At 37.1% G+C, this 23705-nt stretch overlaps 2 protein-coding genes across 2 annotated transcripts; both read right to left on the reverse strand.

Moving 5' to 3' along the window:
• Positions 1-1368: 1368 nt before the first annotated feature.
• slc52a3-1 (solute carrier family 52 member 3-1) lies at positions 1369-10246 on the reverse strand. The gene is made up of 4 exons (XM_014985359.2): positions 10044-10246; positions 8373-9404; positions 4425-4548; positions 1369-4268 (listed from the first exon to the last, which is right to left on the reverse strand). Exons 2-4 carry the CDS (start codon positions 9368-9370, stop codon positions 4056-4058), a joined length of 1335 nt encoding a protein of 444 aa, XP_014840845.2. The 5' UTR covers positions 9371-9404; positions 10044-10246; the 3' UTR covers positions 1369-4055.
• A 7016-nt stretch (positions 10247-17262) lies between these two features.
• On the reverse strand, positions 17263-23120 carry LOC106916803 (ubiquitin-conjugating enzyme E2 variant 1). The gene is made up of 4 exons (XM_014985344.2): positions 23017-23120; positions 21554-21702; positions 19377-19502; positions 17263-18192 (listed from the first exon to the last, which is right to left on the reverse strand). The coding sequence occupies exons 1-4, from the start codon at positions 23036-23038 to the stop codon at positions 18046-18048; spliced, it is 444 nt and encodes a 147-aa protein (XP_014840830.1). The 5' UTR covers positions 23039-23120; the 3' UTR covers positions 17263-18045.
• Positions 23121-23705: the final 585 nt, after the last annotated feature.

Genomic DNA, 23705 nt, shown 5'->3' on the forward strand with positions numbered 1-23705 from the left:
TGTTTTGCAAAATTCACGCACATTTTCATTTGTCCATTTTCTTCTACAAACTGCCCAAATTCTTTAAAAAAAACACACAGGCAATAAGTGAATGATTTTTGATGTCTGGAAAATGAGCAGTTTCAAAAACATCCCGATTGTTAACATTTGATAGGCATTGTGCCATTAACTGGCAACCCCAGCTGAGCCCAGGCCTGTTACCTAGCAACCCAAATGGAGTTCCAGCATGTTTGGTCAACTGGTTTTGCCACTGTATGCGCTGCTGGAAAAGACTAATGTTTTGTTGTTGATTTATCATCCAGAAACCACTTGCTGCAATCTACCTGGCCGTGCAGGAGGCTCTACTTCTGCTTTTCAACAGTTGTATATTTGTGCATCTGTTTGCAGCCATTTTCACGTGTGTGTGTAAACGTTGAGTTGGGTGGCCTGACAAGAGACCCTAAAATAACTCATTCTGAAATATTATTATCCAAGAATGATTTTGTGCAATAAAAAGTAATGAACATGTTTTGTGTTGACCATGTAGACATACCGGGTCGCCTTTAAGATTTTGTACAACCCCATTCTGCAAACTCGCATCTGCAGCCGTGTGCAGTGATTTCTGCTCGGTTTGTACACGCTGCAATGTGGATTCAGCAAATCCAAGTGAGAAAGTCCCATCTGTGCTTCTCCTCCACTGATCCCGAGCCCCGCAGGCTGCGTAGGGCTAATTGTGGCCTTCCTTATCTTTTTGTTTTTACTCCGTGTCGGGGTCAAAAAAGCTCCCAAGTGACCAGCGGCAGGAGCAACAGCCATCGGCCCCCGCTGAGCGTCAGTAATTAGACTCCTCCCCCCGGCCCACAGGCCTCGGCCGGGGATCCTCTCGCTCTCCGACTGAAGGGTCAGGACGGAGAACAGCTGCTGAGGGGAAACCACCCTCTGGTCCTCGTGGTTCTCCTCGAAACGCTGGCGGCTCCGTCTTTCAGATATTTCATGGAATGGGTCGTCCAATTGCTGATTATTGGGTATTTTACTCTTCTGGGACGGTTTGTTATCTCCCCTGCATGTCGTTTAACGTTAAAATAAGTTGTTGGTTTTAAGTAGTAAAGTGGAAGGAAAAAAAATTTAGCCCAACTTGCAATATGCAAAATCATTTATGAAATATATAATAGTGGATTTATCACAGAAGTTGAATTTTTTTAAATATTGCTGCAACAGTGTGTCAGCAACATGTTGCAGAAATCTGTTGGAGCCTATTTGTTGTTGTTCTTCATAGATTAGATCAGGGATGTCCAAAGTGTGGCGCTGGGGCCACTTAATGGCCCTCGACTGCAATTCAAGAATGGGACAAATTTCTCCCTCCACAACAAAAGCGGTTGATAGAGATGGTGATTATTTTATTTTTTATTATTATAGACAAAAAAGTTACGTTCAAACATAAAATATTCATCTTTTAAAAAGCAGGCTTTTTCCATTTTCTTTAATTTCATCGCAAATCTATATTTCACCCTATTTATTCAGTGACTTTTACTCTAAAGCAAACTTTAATTTATTGAATTGGTTCATTAGATTTGACCAAATACAGAAGATGTTTTCAGACAGAGTGACTATAATCCTTTTCTTGTGCTGAGAAAAGATCAGCTTCTGTAAATTTTGTTCCAGTTTAGTAACAAATCATCTGCAGACTGTCTTAATGAGGCAAACATGCAGAAGTGATTTTCTAGTTTTGCTTTCCTACATGAAAAATTGAGCTGCTTAGTTTTATTAAAATATTGCAAATTAAAGAAGAAAGTGACAGTTTTTGACCCATTGGTAGTTTTGACTTTATGATTTTGTGACTAAACTTTTGTCACCCTGGATTAGATTAAAACAGTCACAGCTAACTAAATCTAGAGACGCATTGAATATAATTTGGTGCCAGTTTTCAATCCCATATAACATTGTAACTTTTCAGCCTGATTATTTAATATTAGAAGCAGAGGTCTGTGAAAGAGAGGCATTGCTGAAAATCAAGTTTTATTTTTATTTTATAGCAACCACAAAATTACTACAGAGATGTTTTAATTATAAAGTCATATATTTTATTTCAGTGCAGTTAGCATCACTGTACAGTGGACACATGTTTATTTGCAGATTTTTCAGAGCATTTCTAAAATATTTGACAAAAAAATGCAATATTAATTTTCATTTTAGAGTCAATAAAGTATCTTTGAATTTGAATGTAATTGAATATTTAATGTTTATGATTAACTGGGTTTCTGCACAGTCTAAACAAAATCTTTAAAAATTATTTCATTTAATAATCTCAATGCTGTGCCTTAGAAATCTTAAATATGGTCAGATGATCTGTAATTGTTCCTAAATTATATTTAAATATATCTGAAATGTGTGTTTATTCATCCATTGTTCTCCTTTAGCTTTTTTACACTGTATTAAGGTACTGAAATTATTCTTCAGTAAGATCATTCCCAGAGCTGAAAAACATTTTAAATTAACAAAGCTGCATTTTATATGAGATATTAAATAAAATTAAACATATTTTTTATCTTTATTGCAGCTCATAACTTTTAATCAGGATTAAAAGGCCCTAAATTAAACACATTCAACCTTGAAGAAACTTTTATAATCTGGCTACAACACACTGGATGAAGGTGGTGATTGAGATTAAAAGCAAAATTAGGAGTAAAAATCACGATTTCACCTGAAATGTTGATTTAGATGTAAAGAAGAATAGTTTAAGTTATTAAGTTGCAAAGTGCTTTAAAATGTTGAGGTTACAGGTGGAATGGATGCGTTTCACTGACGAGTGTATTTGTCTTTTAAAAGTGTGTTTGTGACATCTGCTGGTCAGAAAGTACAATGCAGGATCCGTCCATTCAGTAGATACTCACTTGAAAGGTTATAGATTTTCTCTGCATAAAAGTAAACATTTATACAAACTTAGCAGAGTGAAAATTATCAGCATCAGTCATGATTTTAGTCCTGTGAACTGATGGCAGACGGTTTTTGGGTTTTAGATTATCACCTACGGAAGGCTGTGTTTTTAAAAGTAATAACATTAATAATAATAATAATAATCTGAAATTATTGCACAAGAAGTCATGGAGCTTTTAGAGACAGAGTAATAGAGCCAAGTTTAAGAACAAATAATAATAAAATAAAATTATGAGAATGAAGTAAAAATAATACAAGAATAAAGTCGTAAATTTGACAGAAACGCTGCCTTACCACTGTGGTGTGAAATTATACTTTGATATTTGGTTTTACAAATAAGGAAATGGTTAATCTCTTAAGACATCAGAATAACATTATTATAATAACCAGATGCTGACATGTTTAATACAACCTTATTTTTGGTAATTTTATGATTTTATTCTCAAAATATTATGACATAACATTACAACTTTATCTACGTATTATGTTGACTTTATTTTTTGTAATATTATGACTTTATTCATGTGATTCTGACTTTATTCTCATATTACTGCTACAACTTTATTCTGCTAATATTGACTTTATTCTCCTAACATTAAGACTTTATTTACTTATTATTTTGACTTTATTTTCACACAACTTCATTCTAACTTTCTTGTAATTTCATGCCATTTTTTGTAAATGTATTTATTTTTGAATTGGTGTGCATAAAACTGACATGACACTGTCACAAATATAACACCTGTTATGAACATGAAGGAGTCTTCATGAATATTTATGACTGTTGTCATGAAGCGTAATTAGGTGAATAATGGCACTTTTAATGCAAAGTTCAGACTTTTAATGGACTTTTAAAGCAGGTTCCAATGAAACTTTGCATTAACAGTGTCATTATTTACAGAATGAATGAAGACTGCCTCATGTTCATAACAGGTGTTATGTTTATGACACTGTCATGTCAGTCTTATGCACACCCCTTCATAATAAAGTGTTACCTCTTATTTTTATTTTTTCTTAGCCTAGCCCTAACACTCTGTCGTACATTTTGGCGTTTTGCTGCTATAAAGTAATTAAATACACAAACGTCCTGAAGTGCAGATCTGTTTTTGTACTTGAGAGTCTTGAGATGTTCAGGCCGACTGTCATAACGGACACTCGGTGTTGCAGAAGTCTCCCGACTTGAAGAGCCGGTAAACGTTAACCAGCGGGAACATGGTGACGGAGCCGACCAGCGAGCCCATCTGTGCTGCAGCTCCACACCACACGAGGGCGCTGTGGCTGCGGTCTCTCAGGATGACTCCCACCATCACCTTAACGTAAGACATCGTCCCAGTGAACAAGAGCCAAGAGAGCACCTGGTGGGGATAAAACACCTGCTTATCTCAGTGGTTAAACGGGAACATAGTGACACAATTAAACGTCGTTTCGTCATCAGCCGTGATGAAGGAGCTGAACGTTATCACCTTTCTGATAAAAACACTGATAAATAATGACTCAGTGATTTCACTCACAATGATGGCCTCTCCCAGAGCAGACCCACGCAGCAAAGGACAGGGACTCAGAGCCGCCATGGCCATGTTGTAGCCCCCGAAGCCTGTACCCAGCAAGGTCAGGAATCTAAGAAACATCAGAGACCTGAAGACAAACAAAGGCAGTCAGCTGCAGTCTCCTGATACAAATGAAAGACTAAGGCAGGTTATCTTTTGAAGATCCACTTTGATTTTACAGGAACAATCATCAATTAATTTAGTAAGTGATTAATCATTAACTAAAATAGAGTATCTTCAGTCAGAGGCTTCTTCAGATTTACTGTAATACAGACTGCTACCAGAGATCTTTCCTGTCTTTCAACCGGTTCAAATTCAGCAACAAAAATTACCTTTGGCCATCTAATTATTAATAAATTAATTTAAAAAAGAGTTATCAGGTTATTCCTGATGTTAGGCCAAGCAGAAATGACTCAACTTTTCACATTTTGATGTTAAAAGTATTTTTTCTCTGAAGATACATCCTTTGCTGCAAACAATCAAGCACTAAAGCAATGCTATATTATGTTATGTAAATGTTTATTTTCTTATTTGTAGAAGGAATTTGATTGCTTGTTTGCATCTTTTAATGTATTTCTAATATTGGATGAAAAGGGCTTAAATGCTTAAATGAAAAATTTTAAAATATGCAAATCTTCTCATCTGATTAATTGATAAATTATAAGAATAATTGATAGATAACTTGATAACAAAAATAATTGTTAGCTGTAGCCCTAATCTGAAGTTACGTTGCCTTCAGTATATTGTTAGCACAGTTCGTAGCATTGTTGCTTTACAGAAAGAAAGTCCTGGGTTTGAATCCCTGCATGGAGTCTTTCTGCATGAAGTTTGTGTTAAAGTAATCATTTTAAGTATTATTATTATTATGTAACACACAGACTAACATTTTGGAGACGCCTTGCCAAAGTCCCGGATTGATTCTGAGGGGAAAATAAATGTTTTGGGAGCTAAAAATTAGGTTGATGGCAAAGTGTAGCTGATCACTAAAGATAAATAGTCAGTATACCAGAAGAGGCATGCAGAAAGCTTATGATAATGTTTTGAATGAAAATAATTTTAAATCTGCCAGGGGTATGAATATTTTTAGTCAGTACACTAAAACAAATTTTTGTTGCTGTAATCAAACCTGGTGACAAATTTATCTTTTTTCTGGTGACCTTTCAAAGGAAATGACTTGTGATAAAAAAAGAATTTTGTAGAGTTTTTTATAAACCTGAGAAAGAAACCAAATAGTCTCCCCAGATAGCGATGTGATGTAGAGACAGCTGTCTGAAGCAAAGCGACTCCACAGAGACGCAACCCCACAACCCGCAGAGCCTGGGGAATTTATGACTAATGTCCTGATGATGCACTGCGCTGTCAACACAGTCATGGGAAAAAATTAAACGCACTCCGTGATTCACTGGCTTGTGGCACCACCATTAGCTGCAATAAGTGGAAAATTTGGTCCTCCTTGTTTCAGGTAAAATCTTCAGACATTTTTTTATACAAAACTGTGTTAAAACGTAACAAAACCAGAAAAATAAACCTTTTTTGCAGATAAAGTGTCGAAATTGGACCTTAACGGTGTGTTTTTGTGCAAATTACTTTTGTGTAGACTTGTTTAATTCTTGCTTAGTGCTGCCCTACTTGGGTTGAACCATAAGCATCACACACAAGGGGGAATGTGGATGTTTTAACACCGTGACTTTTTATGCAGTTTTGCTCAAAAACTGCATTTCTGCATCGCTGTCTTCATGCCACCAAGCTGATCATGAAGTGAAACTAATGTGAGCACATATATTCATGCAAACAAACAATAATTTGTGGTGTTTTGCATTTATATCTCACAGTCGGTAGCTAAATTCACGTCTGACATTCCTGCTTCTCATCTATGGAACACCAAGAAGGCCAGAAATATGTGTCTTTCAAAGCACATTGACACACAAAACCAACTGTGTTCACTATGTCATCCAATCAGAGTATTCTTAGATGAAAAAGAACCAATCACAACCCACAAATCACTTCTCACTGTTAAACTTGGCCACGCCCCTCAGTGTATATTGGCTCCGCCCACTTTGGTGGAATTTTTCTAATTTGTCTGTTAGTAGGATTATAGATTGATGTATTGCTTCCGTAGTAGATTGAAAGAGAAATGACTAAATTTCTGCCAAAATAAATCAGAAAATTTGTGAATAAGCTTTCAAGAAAGAACAGGGACATTTCTAAGCTCCAAAAGTCAAAAGTTTGCAAGAAAGAAAATTAGAAATTTTGAGATTAATCTCAAAAAATTTCTAGAAAAAAATTTTCAACATTATTTATTTATTTTAGAACATTTCTGAGATTATTTTGGCAGAAATTTAGATTTTTTTCCCATCTACAATGGCCCTAATACGCCGTTGTAGTGTTATGCTTTTACAGTAACACCACAGCATTTCCATCTGGTTGATGGAAATGCACACCATTATTCATTTTTCGTTTGCTTTTCTTTTACTTCTTCGCTGATGTTCTTTGGGACATTGACACAGGATGGGGGGTTGAAGTCGACCCACCAAAATGACTCCTCTGGTCCAACTCTGGAGGTAATCATAGATCTGTGACTACCATGAGCTCCAAGGCTAAATCTGGATTTCAGAACTACTGTGACATAATGACACAGCACAGTCTATTTGTGCCTGATTAGATTATCTGATCAGATGACTCTGATGTAGATCATACCACGAGGAAATTGGTTCAACTTCAGTAGGATTTGAGGTACTAAATGTATTCAGGCAGCCTGCAGGACAGGCATGATACTTGGATCACCCAGATACAGTGGAAATCCCCTCAAAATGATTCGTCAGCGTATTGCTCAAGTGAATGCTGAAAGTTATGAGCCACTTCTCTTTGGTGGCTCTGAAAGCACGCAGCCTGTGACCCTACCAGATCAACTTGGATATGGATTTTTAAAAAAGCCAAAATCTTCACCTCAATTTGTGTATCATGGCCAAACTTTTCTATGTTGGTCTAATTTGTCCAAATGTCAGTGAACCAGAAATCTTGAAGTTCCTGCAGTTGGAAGTTGGCAAATTCCTTTATGGAGAAACTTCTTTTGGCAACTTTTCCAAATAATAAGCCAAAATGTGCTTTCAGTCTTTTTCTCATTTTCTTCTGAACATCCCAGAATTTGCTGGGATGCAATGTCTTAAATGTTTTTTTTCAATCTTTCTCTCCATAGCCTGTCTGAGTTCAGTTTTTTCATTGCTGGCTTGTTTTGCTTGTTAATCAACAGAAGTTGATTTATAGCACCTGACTTCTGTTTTCCTTATGAAATCCAATATAAGCAGCAAGGGTCCTCTTGTTATTCCGCATTACTAATTACTCTACCTGTAGAGCAAGGGTGTTTAAAGTGAGGTGTGGGGGCCATTTGCGGCCCCTCGACTTATTTTATCTGGCCTCCCAAACACAATTCTATAAATTAGGGCCAAACTACGACTTTTAAATCAAAATCTATTCACAGAAATGTTAGATGCAAAACAAAGTGACAAACAAACAAAGCTTTTCCTATTTTCATGGTAAGTAGAACCACATCTGCTCATTGATTTATACTCTAAATTACTGCTTTTCATTGCTGTATTAAAACTTGGATAAATACAGCAAGTCTTTTCAAATGATCCTGTTTTTACTTTTCAGTTTTTTCTCAATCAAACCTGTTTGGACCTGTTTCTCCCCCCAAAAAATCAGATTACTTTATGTTTAATTAAAATAATTCATGTATAATTTGTGGCTGAGTAGATGAAAAAAACAGTATTTTTGGTGGTTTTGGTTTTTAAAAATAATATATTTTTGGGCAGCTCGTTCATGACAAAAAGTTTGTACGCACTTACTGTAGCGTCAGCGCTTTGCGGTGCTTCATGTTTCATGACTTAAATTCTGTGAAGAGTATTTTTTTACCTGTTCTGGAAGAACATTGCAATAGTGCAGGCCACTGGGTTGGCCACTGAGGCCAAAGCTGCAGACAGATGATAGGCAAGATTCCCATACGACATGCAGGAGTACGTCTGGACCGATGGCAGCAGTCCATTAGTCAGAGCGTTGACCCAAACCACTAGGAGGTACATGAAGACCAGCTGGGAAATGGAGTGTTGTGGTTCAGCCAGCAGAGCTTTGCTCTTCTCTTCTCCCTGCTCACTTTTCTTGCCATCAGTTTCTGCTGCTGGGTTGTCCAGCCCAGAGCTGACCGTGCCCACTGTGTCCGGCACAAGGTTTTCCGTAGACAGCTCGTATGTCCTAGGCAGCCTGTTCAGCCCAACGAACGCAGCCAAGCTAATGCACATCATGGCTGCCAGGAAGGAGAAGAACACCTGTGTGGAGAAGTTTGGAGGAAGGTACTGTGTTTGCAATGACCACACTTCCTCGTCTGAGTGGTTTCCTGACGCGTGAGAGCTGTTGACGCACTTGGCCATGCCGACGCCTTGCGCCAAAGCAATGATCCCGGGGATGAAACCACTCAGCCCTTCTCCAATGAAGTAGGTGGTGATGTATTTAGCTGGAAGCTGCATCATAAAAGGCAGGAATGTCACTGAAGATGTGCAGTCCACCAGAGAGAGGAAGAAGGTGATGATGAAGAAGGCGGTGCTGCGCGACGCCCCCGCCACAACCGTCGTTTTGTCCCAGAAGAAGACGAGCAGGATGCAGGAGACGATGCCGATGGCGAGGACGGAGTAAATGACGGCGCGCTCGTTGAGACGACCGGGGCGCAGTTTGTGCATGAGGGTGACCAGCAGGGGGCCCAGGTTGGCCAGCTGGATGATGACCGTGAGGTACGAGGGGAGCTCCCAGCCTTCAGGCAGAGCGTTGACGATGAGGGGAAGCTCCACCCACAGGCCGTTCACCGCCACCCAGGAGCCCAGGCCAAAGGCACAGGCCAGGAGGTGCACCTGCAGCGCCATGCTTCAGCCGGATCCGCCTAGAGGTCTGTCATACCTACAGGGGGAAACGCAGAGACATGAAGACGATAGAGCTGAAAGCTTCATTTGCTTATTGGAGTTCAGGCTTTACTTTAACACAGCTCACTGAACTGACAGGAAGAGGAGTAGTGCCACTGAAGAAAAAAAATGATTCTGACTTTAATCTCAAAATTCAGATTTTTTTCACAATTGTCTTTTTCCCTCAGAATTATGCCTTTAATCAGAATTATGCATTTAATTTCAGAATTCTGACTTTTTCTCCTCCAAATTATGTTTTTAATCTCAGAATTTTGATTTGTTTTTTTTTTCTAATTCTGACTTTAATCTCAGAATTCTGACATCTACCCTTTATTAATGTTATCCAGGCTAATTTTAGTCTGGCAGCTTATTTTAATTAACTTTACAATTAGTTATTTAAGTCAAAAGCATAGAATAGATGCCTCACGGCTCTTATTTTGAAGTTTTGGAGGAAATTGTGTCAGTAATTTATTGATTTAAGTAGAGTACATTCTGCACGTCTCTCTAGGTCTCACTTTTCTCTAAAATGTTCAAAACTACAACAAAAACTTCAGAGCAAAACTTTATGTGCTCTGATTTTCTGTCAGTTCAGGAAATCAATCACTCAGGCGACTGCTGGGTGTTTAAACGTACTTACAAGTTTCTGCAGTTCCTCAAAGCGCCGCACCAGACCGTCTGTCATTGTACGAGGAGACAAAGAGGTCGGCCACGTCTCTGCACAAACATGCTGCTGCTGAGTGGGTCAGAGTCCGCTGCAGCAGCTCCTGTAATCAACGTGGGCCGGGCCTAAGCCTGCACTTTCTTCACTGCTGATAAGGAAGTCAAACCTCTCTGGGTCAAAATCAGAACCATTTTGGGTCAGGTCAACATCCTGAATGTTCTTAAAGGGGCAGTGTGCCAAAACGTACCAATAAAACCCACCAACAAGCTGTTAGAATATTAATTAGGAAGCTATGTTTGGTTTCAGTAAGTACTTTTTAAATTACACAATATTGAACATCTATTCCTTCAGGGTTTTGTGATTGTTTTTGTAATTTTCTTTGCAATCAAAATCACTGATTTTGAGGAGATAATTTAGAAATATTTGCAAAACATTTTTGCAATATTTTCACTTAAATGTGACATTTGTTTTTGTACATTATATTTACTGAAATGTTTACATTAGGTAATAAGGCAATTTTATTTATATAGCACATTTTCAGTAGCGAGGCATTTCAACGTGCTTTACATGAATTAGAAGAAATACAAACAAAACAAAAAGAAGCAAAAGAAAAACAAAACAAAAGTACAATTATAAATACTATAATTTATATATAGTAGTATATATATATATATATATATACTACTATAAATATAATTATATATATATATATATAGTACTAAAACAGAAATCTAAGTAAGATTAAATATCTCAGATTAAAGAGATTTATGCCTGTTTGCTTTCTGACAAGGTCAGTTTATTTTTAGAATATTTTACTGAAGTGTTTTGTACTTAATTGTCTCAGCAGGATATTAAAGCTTGATATTAAGAAAATATTACTGATTATAAATATATTCTAGAAACTAGAATATCAATAGTTAGAAAGCAGTGTTGTGTTCAAGACCACCTAACCCGAGACCAAGACAAGACCAAGACCAGAGTGTATCGAGACCGAGACAAGACCAAGACTTTTGGGGTCCGAGACCAAGTCAAGACCAAGACCGAAGGGAGTCGAGACCGAGTCAAGACCAAGACCAGCGGCCCGCGCTACATGACACAATAAAATGTAAAATATGATCGAAATTGCTTCTCAAAATAATCTGAAAGATCCATATTCCCATAAAACACCTAGATATTAAATACTTAATACATTTTACCAATATTAAATATTCCATTTATGTGCTAAAAAGTGTGATGGTCTCGTGCCATCCCTAAAAACATAACGCCCTGGGCATTTGCCCATATTGCTCATATAAGAAGCCACCACTGTCTGCACCATTAAACATAGCAATTGAGGCAATGCCCTGACGGTAAATAACGCTCAACCATGAACACTGACCAAGGAGCAACAAGCAAGAAGTAACCAAACAGAAGGCGCTCATCGTGACTGTTTTCACTCTCTATCCCAGTACATGAAGCCAGGTAGTCTGACACCATGGCAGACATTACAGCTGCCACTTTGAACAAAAACAACCAAAGAGCAATGTGCATGCTCTGCGTGCTCTTTCGTTCTTGTGTTTTAGTTATTTGTTAATTTAAATATTAACGTACATAATTAAATGATGCAGTGTACACAGAGCATTACTAGAACAAAGAACGGGTGTTCTGTCAGATCAGCATACGTTGTCAGATAGTCGTACGCTTAGCTCAGATATGCATATGCTGTCATTACCATATGATTTTATTTAATCAGCAACATAGAATCATGACGTAGATCATTATTAACAGTTATTCACAGTTGTATGGCATCCAGCTGCAGCCAGACCTGCTTTAAACACTTTGAAACCACGACAACGAATGTATATCCATCTAGTTATCACATTATGTCATATTATAAACAATTTAATTACTTATTTTCGTCATGACTTGTTGCGTATACTGACAACTACACTGACGGTCGGACTTAATGCGCATGCGCTGGCATGGTACTCACTGCATGTATGCTATTCTGGCAGCGTATGGCTATCTGATAGAACACCGGCTACATCTGTCAGACACGTCATTACCATAAGATTTCATTTAATCAACAACATAGAATCATGACGTAGATCGTCATACACTTTGTTATTAACTGTGTATGGCATCCTGACTTAGCGGTTAAGTGAGTTTTACACGGGCCTGTGTTGTAGTTGACTCCAGCTGCAGCCAGACCTGCTTTAAATACACTTTGAAACCATGACAACACATGTATATCTATATAGTTATCATTGAAAACAATTTAATGACTTAAGTTCATCATAACTTGCTGCGTATGGTGAACTGACAACTCCTCTGACGGTCGGATTTCTTAATGTTTAATGCATGTATGCTATCCTGACAGCGTATGGCTATCTGATAGAACAACGGCTCTCAGTGACACTCCAGTCCTATCTAATAAGTAAAGAGCCGTGGAGAAGAATCGACTGTTTCTGAATGTCACCTCACTATATTGCAGACTTTTGGACATAGCGTTGTCCCATATATGCGACAAGTCAGTCAACACCTCCGCACAATAATTCAGGCAGTGAGTGATAACATTTTTCATCACAATGCTTATGTGTCTCTGTACAGCTAGCTTTGATAACATCACGTTAACGGAGCTTACCTTCTTTGAGCTACTTTTCTAAGTGACGAAAAAAGTTAGACGTTGTCCCCACCGTCTGTGAAAGCGAAGCGCTGCTGAGTTAGCTGTGGCCATCGGATTTCTTACTATTTATGCAGCGCTATTATATTACTGACGATTAGACAAACATTTTCTGCCGCTGAGAGGAAACCACTGCGCATGTCCTGGAGCGCCGCGCGCGAGTGAAAGGTGGGGAGGGGAGGGGGGAGTAACAGAAACACGTAGTTGCTTGGATTTTAATCGGTGCGTTTTGCATCCACTGAAAACAAAGATGTTAACAAATAAAGTGGACAGTATGCTGTACGTTTAGTTATATTTTCACAGTTGCGGTCTTGACTGGTCTTGAAATAAAATGCCGAGTCCTCAGCGCCCGAGACCGAGACAAGACCGAGACCAAATGCGGTCGAGTCCGAGACGAGACCGAGACCATCAAAAAATGGTCTTAAGACCGGTCTTAAGACCAAGACCAACTTCGAGTACCACAACACTGTTAGAAAGTAAACTTTAAGACTAGAAGTAAAAATTTCTTATTTCAAGGGAAAAAAAGGAAAAAAATCACCTAAGTCTATTCAGATAATTAAAACAGACTAAACATAAATTACAAAAGAAAAGAAAGTAAATAAACAGCACAGATAATAAAACAAAAGAAACCTCAGCGCTAAGCAACATTTTTTTAAATTTTCTTCATAATGTCTCAGAGACTCAATCAACCGTATTTCTTCTAAATTTACTACATTTCTTACATGATGATAATTTTTGTTCATCTCAGTTTCAACACAGAGACATTAAAGTTAATTATTACGCAAAAAAACTAATTTATTTACTTTTTATGGTCATTTACACACTGAATTTATGTGTATTTGCTTCTATAATATTTTAGCTTCTATTAAACTGCAGATTATTGAATATTTCACACAATAAGCCTTTAACCTTCACCACCACCTACTGGCCACAATGTGAAACTACAGCATGTTAGTTGCATCTCATTGTTAGCAAAGGTCATTGCGGGTCAATAATTAAACAACCCTGACGTTATAAAAACATCACTGCGGCTGGTCTTCTAACTCTAGATGGCATTTTAATTGATGGGTTTTTCTTTCAAAGACAAAAAGTCTCAAGGACAGAATTAAAAATTGGATAAAATAGTTTTTGGAGTGATTTAGAGAACGATACTAAGAAAGTCAGATTTTTTTTTTCTTTGTAGGTTCACTAAATGCATCACAAAATAAATCTGTCCATTTTATTCAGCCAGTAAATGCATCACTATACCGTATTATTCATGATGCAGTTTCACTTACAGCACATTTTTCTTTCCTGGTCGCTTTGAATCGTTTAAAGTTTAGACAAACATGTTTGCTTTTGTTCTAGTTCTTACCCATTAAACCAGAACCAGCATTCCAGACCTTGAAGAAAACCATAAATCGGTTTAGTAGAACCTGCATCTGGAGCCATAATGCCTGTCAAACTTTGCCAGGTTGTAGGACTGGAAAAGTACAAGTTATCTAAATGATGCAGCTCCAGGTGAATGTTTAAACGCACTTAAAAACATTCTTTCTTAAATACTTAAAAACATTCTTCCTTAAACGCACTTAAAAACATTCTTCCTTAAACGCACTTAAAAACATTCTTTCTTAAATGCACTTAAAAACATTCTTTCTTAAATACTTAACATTCTTCCTTAAACGCACTTAAAAACATTCTTCCTTAAACGCACTTAAAAACATTCTTCCTTAAATACTTAAAAACATTCTTCCTTAAACGCACTTAAAAACATTCTTTCTTAAATGCACTTAAAAACATTCTTTCTTAAATACTTAACATTCTTCCTTAAACGCACTTAAAAACATTCTTCCTTAAACGCACTTAAAAACATTCTTCCTTAAATACTTAAAAACATTCTTCCTTAAACGCACTTAAAAACATTCTTTCTTAAATACTTAAAAACATTCTTCCTTAAACGCACTTAAAAACATTCTTTCTTAAATACTTAAAAACATTTTCTTAAATACTTAAAAACATTTTCTTAAACACACTTAAAAACATTCTTCCTTAAACGCACTTAAAAACATTCTTACTGCATTGTTTAGAAATCTGAAAATGTAAGTTTTCAAAACATTTCCTATTGACATTTAAATTAAACATGTTGCATCCAACCAATAGCACAAAACTGTATTTAAAAACATTAATAAATGTCATGTATGTCATTAAGTCATTAGTAAAATCTAATTAATTTAAAGTCTGATGTGAATGCCTCAACCAAGATGTTTTATTGATCTGTGAGTTGAGATCAATAAGAAGAAAAACTAAGCTCAGTTTTAAGCTCGGAGGTCAGAGAAATCAGATTGATTGTGAGAAATCAATAACGTCTTGAGATCAGTTCCCCTGAGAAAGGAGCTGGAGTCGATCCAGCGTGAGAAGAGAGAGGCTGCTTCACTCTGAATAAACAGTCAAGTACTTAACCAACATCTGAAAACAGTTTATTTTTATATTTTCCAGAAGCTTTTATCTAAAGAAACCTACTAAATAAATAATAAAATTATAGATGTCAGCAGAGTTCCAAATCTTATCTTTCCACTGTTTGGTTTTTTACACTTTACTGTCAAATTGTTAATATTTCATATATTCTTAGTATCTATTTTTATTATTTCTGTCTTTATTGTGACACGTCCTGCTTCCATTCTTGGCCAGGTGATTCTTATGAATTTTTATCTGGTTAAGAAAAAGTTTGAAAATAAAAAAATGAGCATCTAGTGACAGTTTGAGGTATTTCTGGAGACGTTTAGGTACGAACTCATGCTGCAGCCACATAAATGCTTTTTATCACTGAAGAGAAACTAAAAAACAGCAGTAAGAAAGTCTGTGTATCTGGGATTCAAACCAGTGTTGCTTAACTTTTATAAATGATTTTACTAATAAGTAACAAACTCATGATTTATTTTTATGTAGAACAAATTCTAATTTTAACAATACCCTGTTCACTTTTCAATGAATCTCTTTCACCTTTTGAACTAAATTACTGATAAAAATGTGTGAATATATTACATTTAGATAGTAACCAGTTTTAAATTAACACATTTTTAAAATGTGGTTTTAAAACTGTTTATGTTTGTCGAAGCTGCTGTTGTGACTTTATTTTAACTGGACAGACCTCTGACATAAAGCTTCCACTTTCTAAGAAGAAAACTTTTTGGGTTAAAACGTGATCAAAGTTAACAGTCAGCACTACGTGCTCAGAAAAAAGTCATGTGTCACACTTCCTCCACATGTTCTCTGCTGAATTCAGCTTAAATCTTGTCCGTTTTGTTGCTTTTCAGTCAAATTTTCCTCTTAATTTTTATGTACATGAAATTCTAACACAAGTTAGCAGCTATGCTTCCTAAATATTAGTTTTCTGGAGAGAAAAAGAGCTAAAATCAGTAATCTTTTCCATAAGCCGTGTAATTTGTCTGATATACCATCACAACTAATATTTGCAAACTGCAGCATTGTACCTTTAGTGTTTGGTCAACATTTATAAATAAGACGTCATGGATAAAATATCATCAGCTGATACAGTAGAAACTCGCCAGAATAAATGTCAGCAGGCTCTAGACGTAGATTATTCAGCTTCGTTTTAGATTATATTTAATGCATTTTATATAATTTATGTGAATAAAATCAGAATCAGTTCTGGATGTGAGCGCATCCTTAAAATTCATCTAAAATTAAGACCCTAAAAAGCTTTAAATATATTTTTAAAATGTCAGTTGGCCTTTAATATGTCATTCCCAGGTCTTAAGTTTTAATATTTAAGATCTACAACAGAGTTTTGATGCCATATTAGGAGTAAAATTATAATAAAATCAAAATACAAGAAAACAGTGAGAATTAAGTCATAATGACAATAAATATTGAGAATAAAATCATGACGAGACTTTATTCTCATACAAGTTTATTCTCGTAATATGTCTTAGTTCTTGTAATTTTTATCAGCAAGTTATTCTTCTCTTTTTATATATACAGCTCTGGAAACAAGACACCACTTAAAATGATCAGTTTTTCTGATTTTCCTTTTTATAGGTTTATGTTTGAGTAAAATGAGCTTTTATTCTGCGAACTACTGACATGTCTGAAAATCCAAGCAAACATTTAGTATTTATTTGCAGAAAATGAGAAATTGACAAAATAAAAAGATGAGTGAGAGCAACAGTGGATAAAGGTTCCCCACCTCTTGCTCAAAACTTGTTTTCCTGGACAGTTTTGGTCAAATTAGCATGAAAGTTTCCCCATAAGTGCCAACCTAAACCCTTTAATCTGACGCCTGCTGCACTGGTTCACCCAGTTGCTTTAACTTTAAAATTTAGATGCATCTATACGTCATCTGATGTGCTTTTTTAAATTGGTTTTCTTTAATTTTGAATATTTGTTTGCTTATTTTCAGCTAAGACTGAAAAAGGAAAAATAGTTGGACATTTTCATTCATCTTTAAAAATCAAGTTATTTCCAGGTTATCGCTATAATAACCTACTAAACGTGTCATGTGGTGGCAGAATACACAACGACCTTCAGCAGAGATGCATGAATAGAGATTTATGAAAGAAAATGGAGAGAGAAACACAATAATGCAGTACATCACATCGAGTTGGGCCAAAAGAGGTAGCTGATTTCACTTTTCTTTTCAAGCATGATATAAATGCAGGTCTAATTGCATACAATGCCTCTTAGGATATAATTTTATATAAATACACAATGTTTACAACTCTAAACATTATGCATTTACAAGAGCACCTGTACAAAAACATTTTTGCAAAGCCCACAGCAACACATCTAGATTTATCTTAACACACAAAGACATTCTTATTGCCACGTGGAATGCAGTAAAAAAAAGAAAAAGAAAAGGAAATAAAGAAAAGGAGAGAAAATGGGATTCTTATGTACATCATCTCCAAGCCACGTTTAGCCAAGTATGGTGATGCATGTTAAAGTGGCTGTTTCCTATGATACAAAAGGCAGCACACAAAGAGAAACACTCAAGAAGTTTGTTATTATACAATCAGCATTTTAACATTTATAACTGGAAAATAATAATAATTAGTACGATGTACAGTATTTGGATGACTTCTAGTGAAAGTCCAGAGCCTGGAACGACTAATGAAGAGGATCTAGGTGCTTTCTGAGTAGCTCTGAACGTCTCTGCTCTGGCGCGTTTACATCTCCTGCTGCTTATGTGTGTGTTTGTAGGTGGAAGGTGGAGTGTCTCATGGCATGGCATTTGGATTAAGGGATTAAAACTAAACAGAGAGAGAAAGTCGGAGGGAGGAAGAAGGAGAGGAACATGACAGGAGAAGCAGCAGAAGCTCAGTTGGAGTACATCTGGCCCTCTGGCGGCTGAGGAAGCTTCATGTTCTCCTTGCACATCATGAGGCGCCGCAGTTCCAGCAGCACCATGCGGATGCTGTAGGAGTTCTGCCACTTGGCCAGCGGGGTCACGGCGTGCATGTCGACCTGCGGAGAGCCAGACGTCAACAAGGTGAAGTTCCAGACCCAACACCGCGACACGCAATGGCAACAGGGTTCAAAATGCAATAAAACGCCAGCAAGTACAACTCCAGAACCCATTTTTAATTCTTTCTGCCACATAAGTACACCGCAAAAACACTAAATCTCAACGTCTTGGTCTTGTGCAAATATCTTAGTGCACTTCAAATAAGACAAAACTTGCAAGTCACTGGCAGATTAATTCACCTATAACAAGATTTTTTCTCACAGAACAAGTAAAATAAGTTCTGCCAGTGGAACTAATATTTATTCATTAAAACAAACTCCTGTGTGTTGCTGAAAATCTGCTTTTTAATTATTTTAAGTGTACTAAAATATTTACACTAAAAACTAGACCAAAATACTTGGTAAGGTTTTCTGTTTTTGCAGTGCAATGACATTATTATATTTTACGCTAATAATTACAAAATGCAGAGGTTCCTCCTTTTTTAGAAATTATGTAATAATGTGGCGCATTATGTGATAAATGAACAAACTAATCATTCTTCTAATAATGATCATGTTGTGGATTTTACACTCGTTTAAATTGAACTTTGGTCAATAAAGTCCAAACTTTCAGTCACTTAGTCGCCATTTCAGACTCATAACCTCGTTGTTAACCAACATGTTAACAATTCAAAATGTGTTTGAGGATTTTATAACACTTATTACATGATGTAATTTTAGTGATGTTTTATTACATTTTACAGCCACATTTTATTACATTACTACATAAAGAAGTTATGTTGAAGTTTTATGCAATGGACCTGCTCAGATTAGTGTTATAATTTATAATTACTCTTAAAATTCCCTTTTACATGTTACTTTATGCTGGTCTATCACATTACAGTTTGTCACTATAACATGACAAAATGTAAAGAAATTAACTTTAAAATGAACCAAAATCAGCTCATCAATCATAATAAACCATCCAATTTTAAATCATAAACATTTATTTAGGCAAACCTGTTCTTTTCCTACTAGCATAAAACTGAAACAGGAACCTCATCACTGCACAACAGACATGGGAAAAAGTCCCTTCTGGTTTTAAATAGCCACTCCTGAAGCAAATGCTAAACAAATAATCAAAGATAATCACAGAAGATAACATTCATAGTCATCATAGTTAGTAGCTTTGGGGATTTACATACCACACCGTTGGACGTGTGCACGCCATTCAAGTTTATCTTGGTCACAAATCTGACAAACGGCGGAGAGTCTGGGTAGCCTGGCCCACATTCAACCTTCAGGTTGTACATCCTGTTTTCATAACTCGTCTGCGGACAGACGGACAGGGAGGTTAGCAGACCGAGTCTGGAAACGGGAAAAGATGCAGCTTCTACCCATATTTAATGTGTAAATACAAACTTTTACTAAGCATATTTACGGTACAATTAAAAACAGTGAGCAGCATGTAAACACAGTAACTTCTTCAGAGGAATCTCTGTCCAGTAGCTCTGCAACGATTACTGCAGTGATCCATTATTCTGATGATTAAAAAAAAAATTGCACTTTATTTTTGCACATTAGAGAAAATGTTACAATACAATAGGGGTTGCACCAATTAGTCGACTAGTCGACTCATCGATTCTTTTCTCTGCACTGACTTTTTTCTGGGCCAGTCGACTAGTCGCAATTACATGACTAAACAGATTTTTCCCAAAAAATGAAAGAAGGTGGACTAGGTGAGTTCGTCAGAAAGCTCAAATTGTATAAAATTTTAAATAATTTAATAATTACAAACTGTAAATTACAGCTTAGGCTACCATGCGCGGCGCAGTGGTTAGCGCGGCGCCCCGCATACAGATACCTTAGCCCGCGGTAATCAGGAGTCCGACTCCCGTCCTCCATTCGCTGGGCCCATGCCTCTCTCCGCTCTCTCTGCCCCCTTACAGTCAGGTTGTTGTCAAATAAACTAGTGCCGAAAAAAATCCTTAAAAAAAAAATAAATAAATAAAAAAGACTACCGCAGTAATGTGTTACAACGCGTCATGATGTCAGGCTTTTTTATCCATCCAACTGATCAGCGTCACCCTGCGTATTGAAGCTTTTAACCTGGCAGCTTTATGCTCTTATAAAGATATGGTTTAACTACATCTGGAAACTAAGTCCAAGCTCCATCCTGAGGATCTGATAGAGGCGATCTCGGCCGCCGTCTGCATGTCGGTTCAGAGAGCCGCTGCTGAGTCAGCAGAGCCTCCTGCTGTGCATCGGGCGGAGGAGCAGCAGGAGGTTTCGTTAAATTCAACTGTAACCAAACGAGATCCGTTCATAATAAGTTTGGTTCGTGATGTTCCAAAAGCACCATTGTGGTCAGTGTGATCATTTGACTCCTATACGAGTAACTATCCAGAGATCATCAGCATCAGCCGGTGTTTGGAAAAAAAAAAATAAAAAAGTCAGACCCGACTTTGTACAACGAACTTTTCTCCCTGCTCACGAAGAATGATCTGTTTATTGCTCTTTTAATTCTCTATAATAGACTTAGTAAAAGCAGGAGAAGGGGAGTGTGTGTGTGTGTGTGTGTGGGGGGGGGGTCATATTTGCCGTGAAAATAGCTGATAAAGTAGTTGTGAAGGGTTTTTGCGCTTACGTCACTATGACGTCACCGCGACTAGTCGACATCGACTCGACTATTATCATGATGTAGTCAACCTTAAAATATATGTAGTCGTTCAACCCCTACAATACAAATAAATTCATTTTTTCATATGAGAAAAAAAATATCTGTTTTTTGTGCACCTTATTTAACCTTTTTTTCCAATTTTTTTAGAAACTTTCTGAGATTAATCTCAATATTTGAGTTTTTTGGTGGAAAGTTACTCCTTTTTTTTCTATTTACAATGGTAATTCTTAAATGAAGACTGAACCAGATCCTGTTTTTATTGCTGAGAATAGATGAAATATTTGATTAGTTTTAATTAACTGAGGCCAAAATAAAACAAAAAAAGTGCAAAAACCATTTGAGGTTTTGGATCTACAATCCTGTTCCTACAATAAAATCTGATAATTTAATAGTTCATGCTTCATTTAAAAAATTTTTTTTTGGTGATTTCACTTATTAGAAACAATATTTGTTTGGCTTGTTATTACATCTGATATGGTTTAAACTCAGAAGTCTCAGGATAAAAACTCTGCCGGCCTTTAGAGGAAAGCTGGTGTTAATCACAGCTACTCGTCATCCCGTCGTAGGCCCTGATCTGCTCTCTGAAGCTCCATGTTCAGCTCAAACCTTCCACCTTTCCTGTCATACAGCACTGCATTAACCTTTAACCTCTGCTGCTTAACGGCTTACGAGGCCGTTAGGTGTCGATACGGCGCCACTAACCCTTGGAGGGCCGAGGATCACGCCTCTCCACCGTGTCAGGGTCATGTCCTCGTCGTCCTCCAGGCCCCAGCTCACCGTTCCGTCTCCCACGCCCTTCTGACCCTCTTCCAGCTCCTCCAAAAGTCGGAAGTTGCGGGGAACTTTAACGCCTATTGGGGGAAAAAAGAAAAACAGGTGTAAAGATGTCTCGTTAAGCTGTTTGTTGATGAGAGGCTGAGTTACTGCAATAAAACTTGAGGTTAATCCAATTGGGTAATCAATCAAGTATTCAATCAGGCTTGCACATTCTCCATATTTTCATTTAAACCTTTTATACAATACAAATACACTAAAAGATGCAAAACTATTCCTTTTTTAAATGGGAAAATAAACATTGTGTGGCCTAAAATGCAGTAGCATAACATTCCTTCAGTGAATCATTTGTAGCTCATTTACATATGAAACGTTCGGCTCGTTCTGCTTGCCTGAACATCAGTGCAGTCATCTGTTGACTGTTTTAAGATTAACTGATTAATAATTGAATAGCAAAAAGTGATTATAGGAGATTTCTCTTACCAAGTGAAGCTGAAACTGACTGGAAGATTTTATTAGAAGTGCTTTGATACTAATCTAGTGATTCGACTATTAAATGGGTATCAAAGCACTTCTGTGAATTAAATGTGGTTTTATCTTATCAATGAATAAGAATTAAGGTGAGCACTTTAAGCTTCATCTGCTGCATTTGGAGTCTCCAGGTGGCTCTTTGATCATCTAAAATGATGAAATATCGCCTTGTTTTTGCTCCATTCCTTTGTTCCGTGGCTTCCTGGTGAATTTGGCCTACAACCACCGCTGTTGTTTTGATTTACTGTGGTCCCGCCGCCGTGCTGCTGCTGCTGCATCACTTGGCCTCTGCAGTGAGACGGAGGCAGAGCTGCGCCCTCCAAACAAACAGCCACGCTTCCAGCTGCTGCAGCCCACCGGCATCTGCACAGCCCGGACCGCCGCAGCAGGTCCCGTCGCTGTTGACCGTAAACACGCCTGAATGCGGATGCACCAACAATCAGCTAGGGGACAAACCCCGGTCGGTGACATCCGTTTTCAGCGTCGGTTAATTTTTCAATGTTGCAAATAAGTACGCGGAGGGGACGCGGTCACAGTAGGCGACATTTGGTTTTAGAGGCTCACATTGTTAAGCTAAATTATATGAAAAATGAAGTCACTAATTGACGGTACAGAAATTCTTTCGCCAATCCTGCAACATCGGTTATTTAAACTTTACATTTAGGTTAGCTTAGCTGCTGCCATCGCTTCCTATTCATTCTTTGGAGCTTTTATTTCGCGTCTATCTTTTGTAAAACACATCTCCACCTTATGCTACATAGCTAGTATCGATTCAGAAATCATTGGCTTTGAAGATGTATAGATCAGCGAATTGGAAAAGGCAATTTTTGGGTGATTAAAGATGTTTTTTCATCATTTACCTGATCCGGTGGCGACCGCCATCTTGTCGCTACGCAGCGGGAGCGCGCACGTGCCCAGTGGTGCGCGCGCACGTTGCAGTTATTGCTTTTTCTTTGCTTCCTCTTAGAAACAGATACCGCTGTTTGCTGCGTTGGAGGAAATTAAATAAAAGCCCAGAGGCCATAATAATAATATTTATTACTCTTGATCTTTTCAAGGAAATAATATTATGGAGATAAAGTCCATGCTTTATTTTGAAATGCATCAAGTTAATTGATTATATAATTTAATCAATATGAGGTGAATAAGAGCTGTGACAGATTAGTTAATGGTAAACTTAAAAAATAAGAGAAAGGAACAGCTGCTGCTCTCCAGTGTTGCACCAGCTGCTTTTTAATTATTAATAGGTCTATTATTCGACTTCTAGGATGTGCAGAGACGGTGTTACAACTAATGTTGTTTACAAGTCCCCGTTTTAAAAATTCAACATACTCTTAAATATAGTTTCCACCTCTTCATGGTTGATTTTTGACTTTAATTTAAAAAGTAAGACTCATACATTCACTACACAGTTATATATTTTAAGCCATTTTCAGTTAATTTAGATCAAATGCATCAAAATTAAGGCCCACAGTACCTGTTTCTGTGGCCCTCCAAACTGCAGAGCCACAGAAATAGAACTTCAAAATAATAGTTGTGTAATTTTAAT

This window comes from Poecilia mexicana, unplaced genomic scaffold, assembly GCF_051168715.1.
Source record: "Poecilia mexicana isolate PSO_F unplaced genomic scaffold, ASM5116871v1 scaffold_7, whole genome shotgun sequence".
Classification (NCBI taxonomy): Eukaryota; Metazoa; Chordata; class Actinopteri; order Cyprinodontiformes; family Poeciliidae; genus Poecilia; species Poecilia mexicana.

What these genes read in the sequence shown, in the direction of transcription:
- slc52a3-1 (XM_014985359.2), bottom strand. Translation starts at nt 9,370, where the DNA reads ATGGCGCTGCAGGTGCACCTCCTGGCCTGTGCCTTTGGCCTGGGCTCC. An exon ending in GCAATGTTCTTCCAGAACAG is followed by an intron (nt 4,549 to 8,372) that starts GTAAAAAAATAC and finishes GTTTGTCTTCAG; the next exon opens with GTCTCTGATGTTTCTTAGAT. An exon ending in CTCTGGGAGAGGCCATCATT is followed by an intron (nt 4,269 to 4,424) that starts GTGAGTGAAATC and finishes TATCCCCACCAG; the next exon opens with GTGCTCTCTTGGCTCTTGTT.
- LOC106916803 (XM_014985344.2), bottom strand. Translation starts at nt 23,038, where the DNA reads ATGGCGGTCGCCACCGGATCAG. An exon ending in GGCGGTCGCCACCGGATCAG is followed by an intron (nt 21,703 to 23,016) that starts GTAAATGATGAA and finishes TTCCCCCAATAG; the next exon opens with GCGTTAAAGTTCCCCGCAAC. An exon ending in TGATCCTCGGCCCTCCAAGG is followed by an intron (nt 19,503 to 21,553) that starts GTTAGTGGCGCC and finishes GTCTGTCCGCAG; the next exon opens with ACGAGTTATGAAAACAGGAT.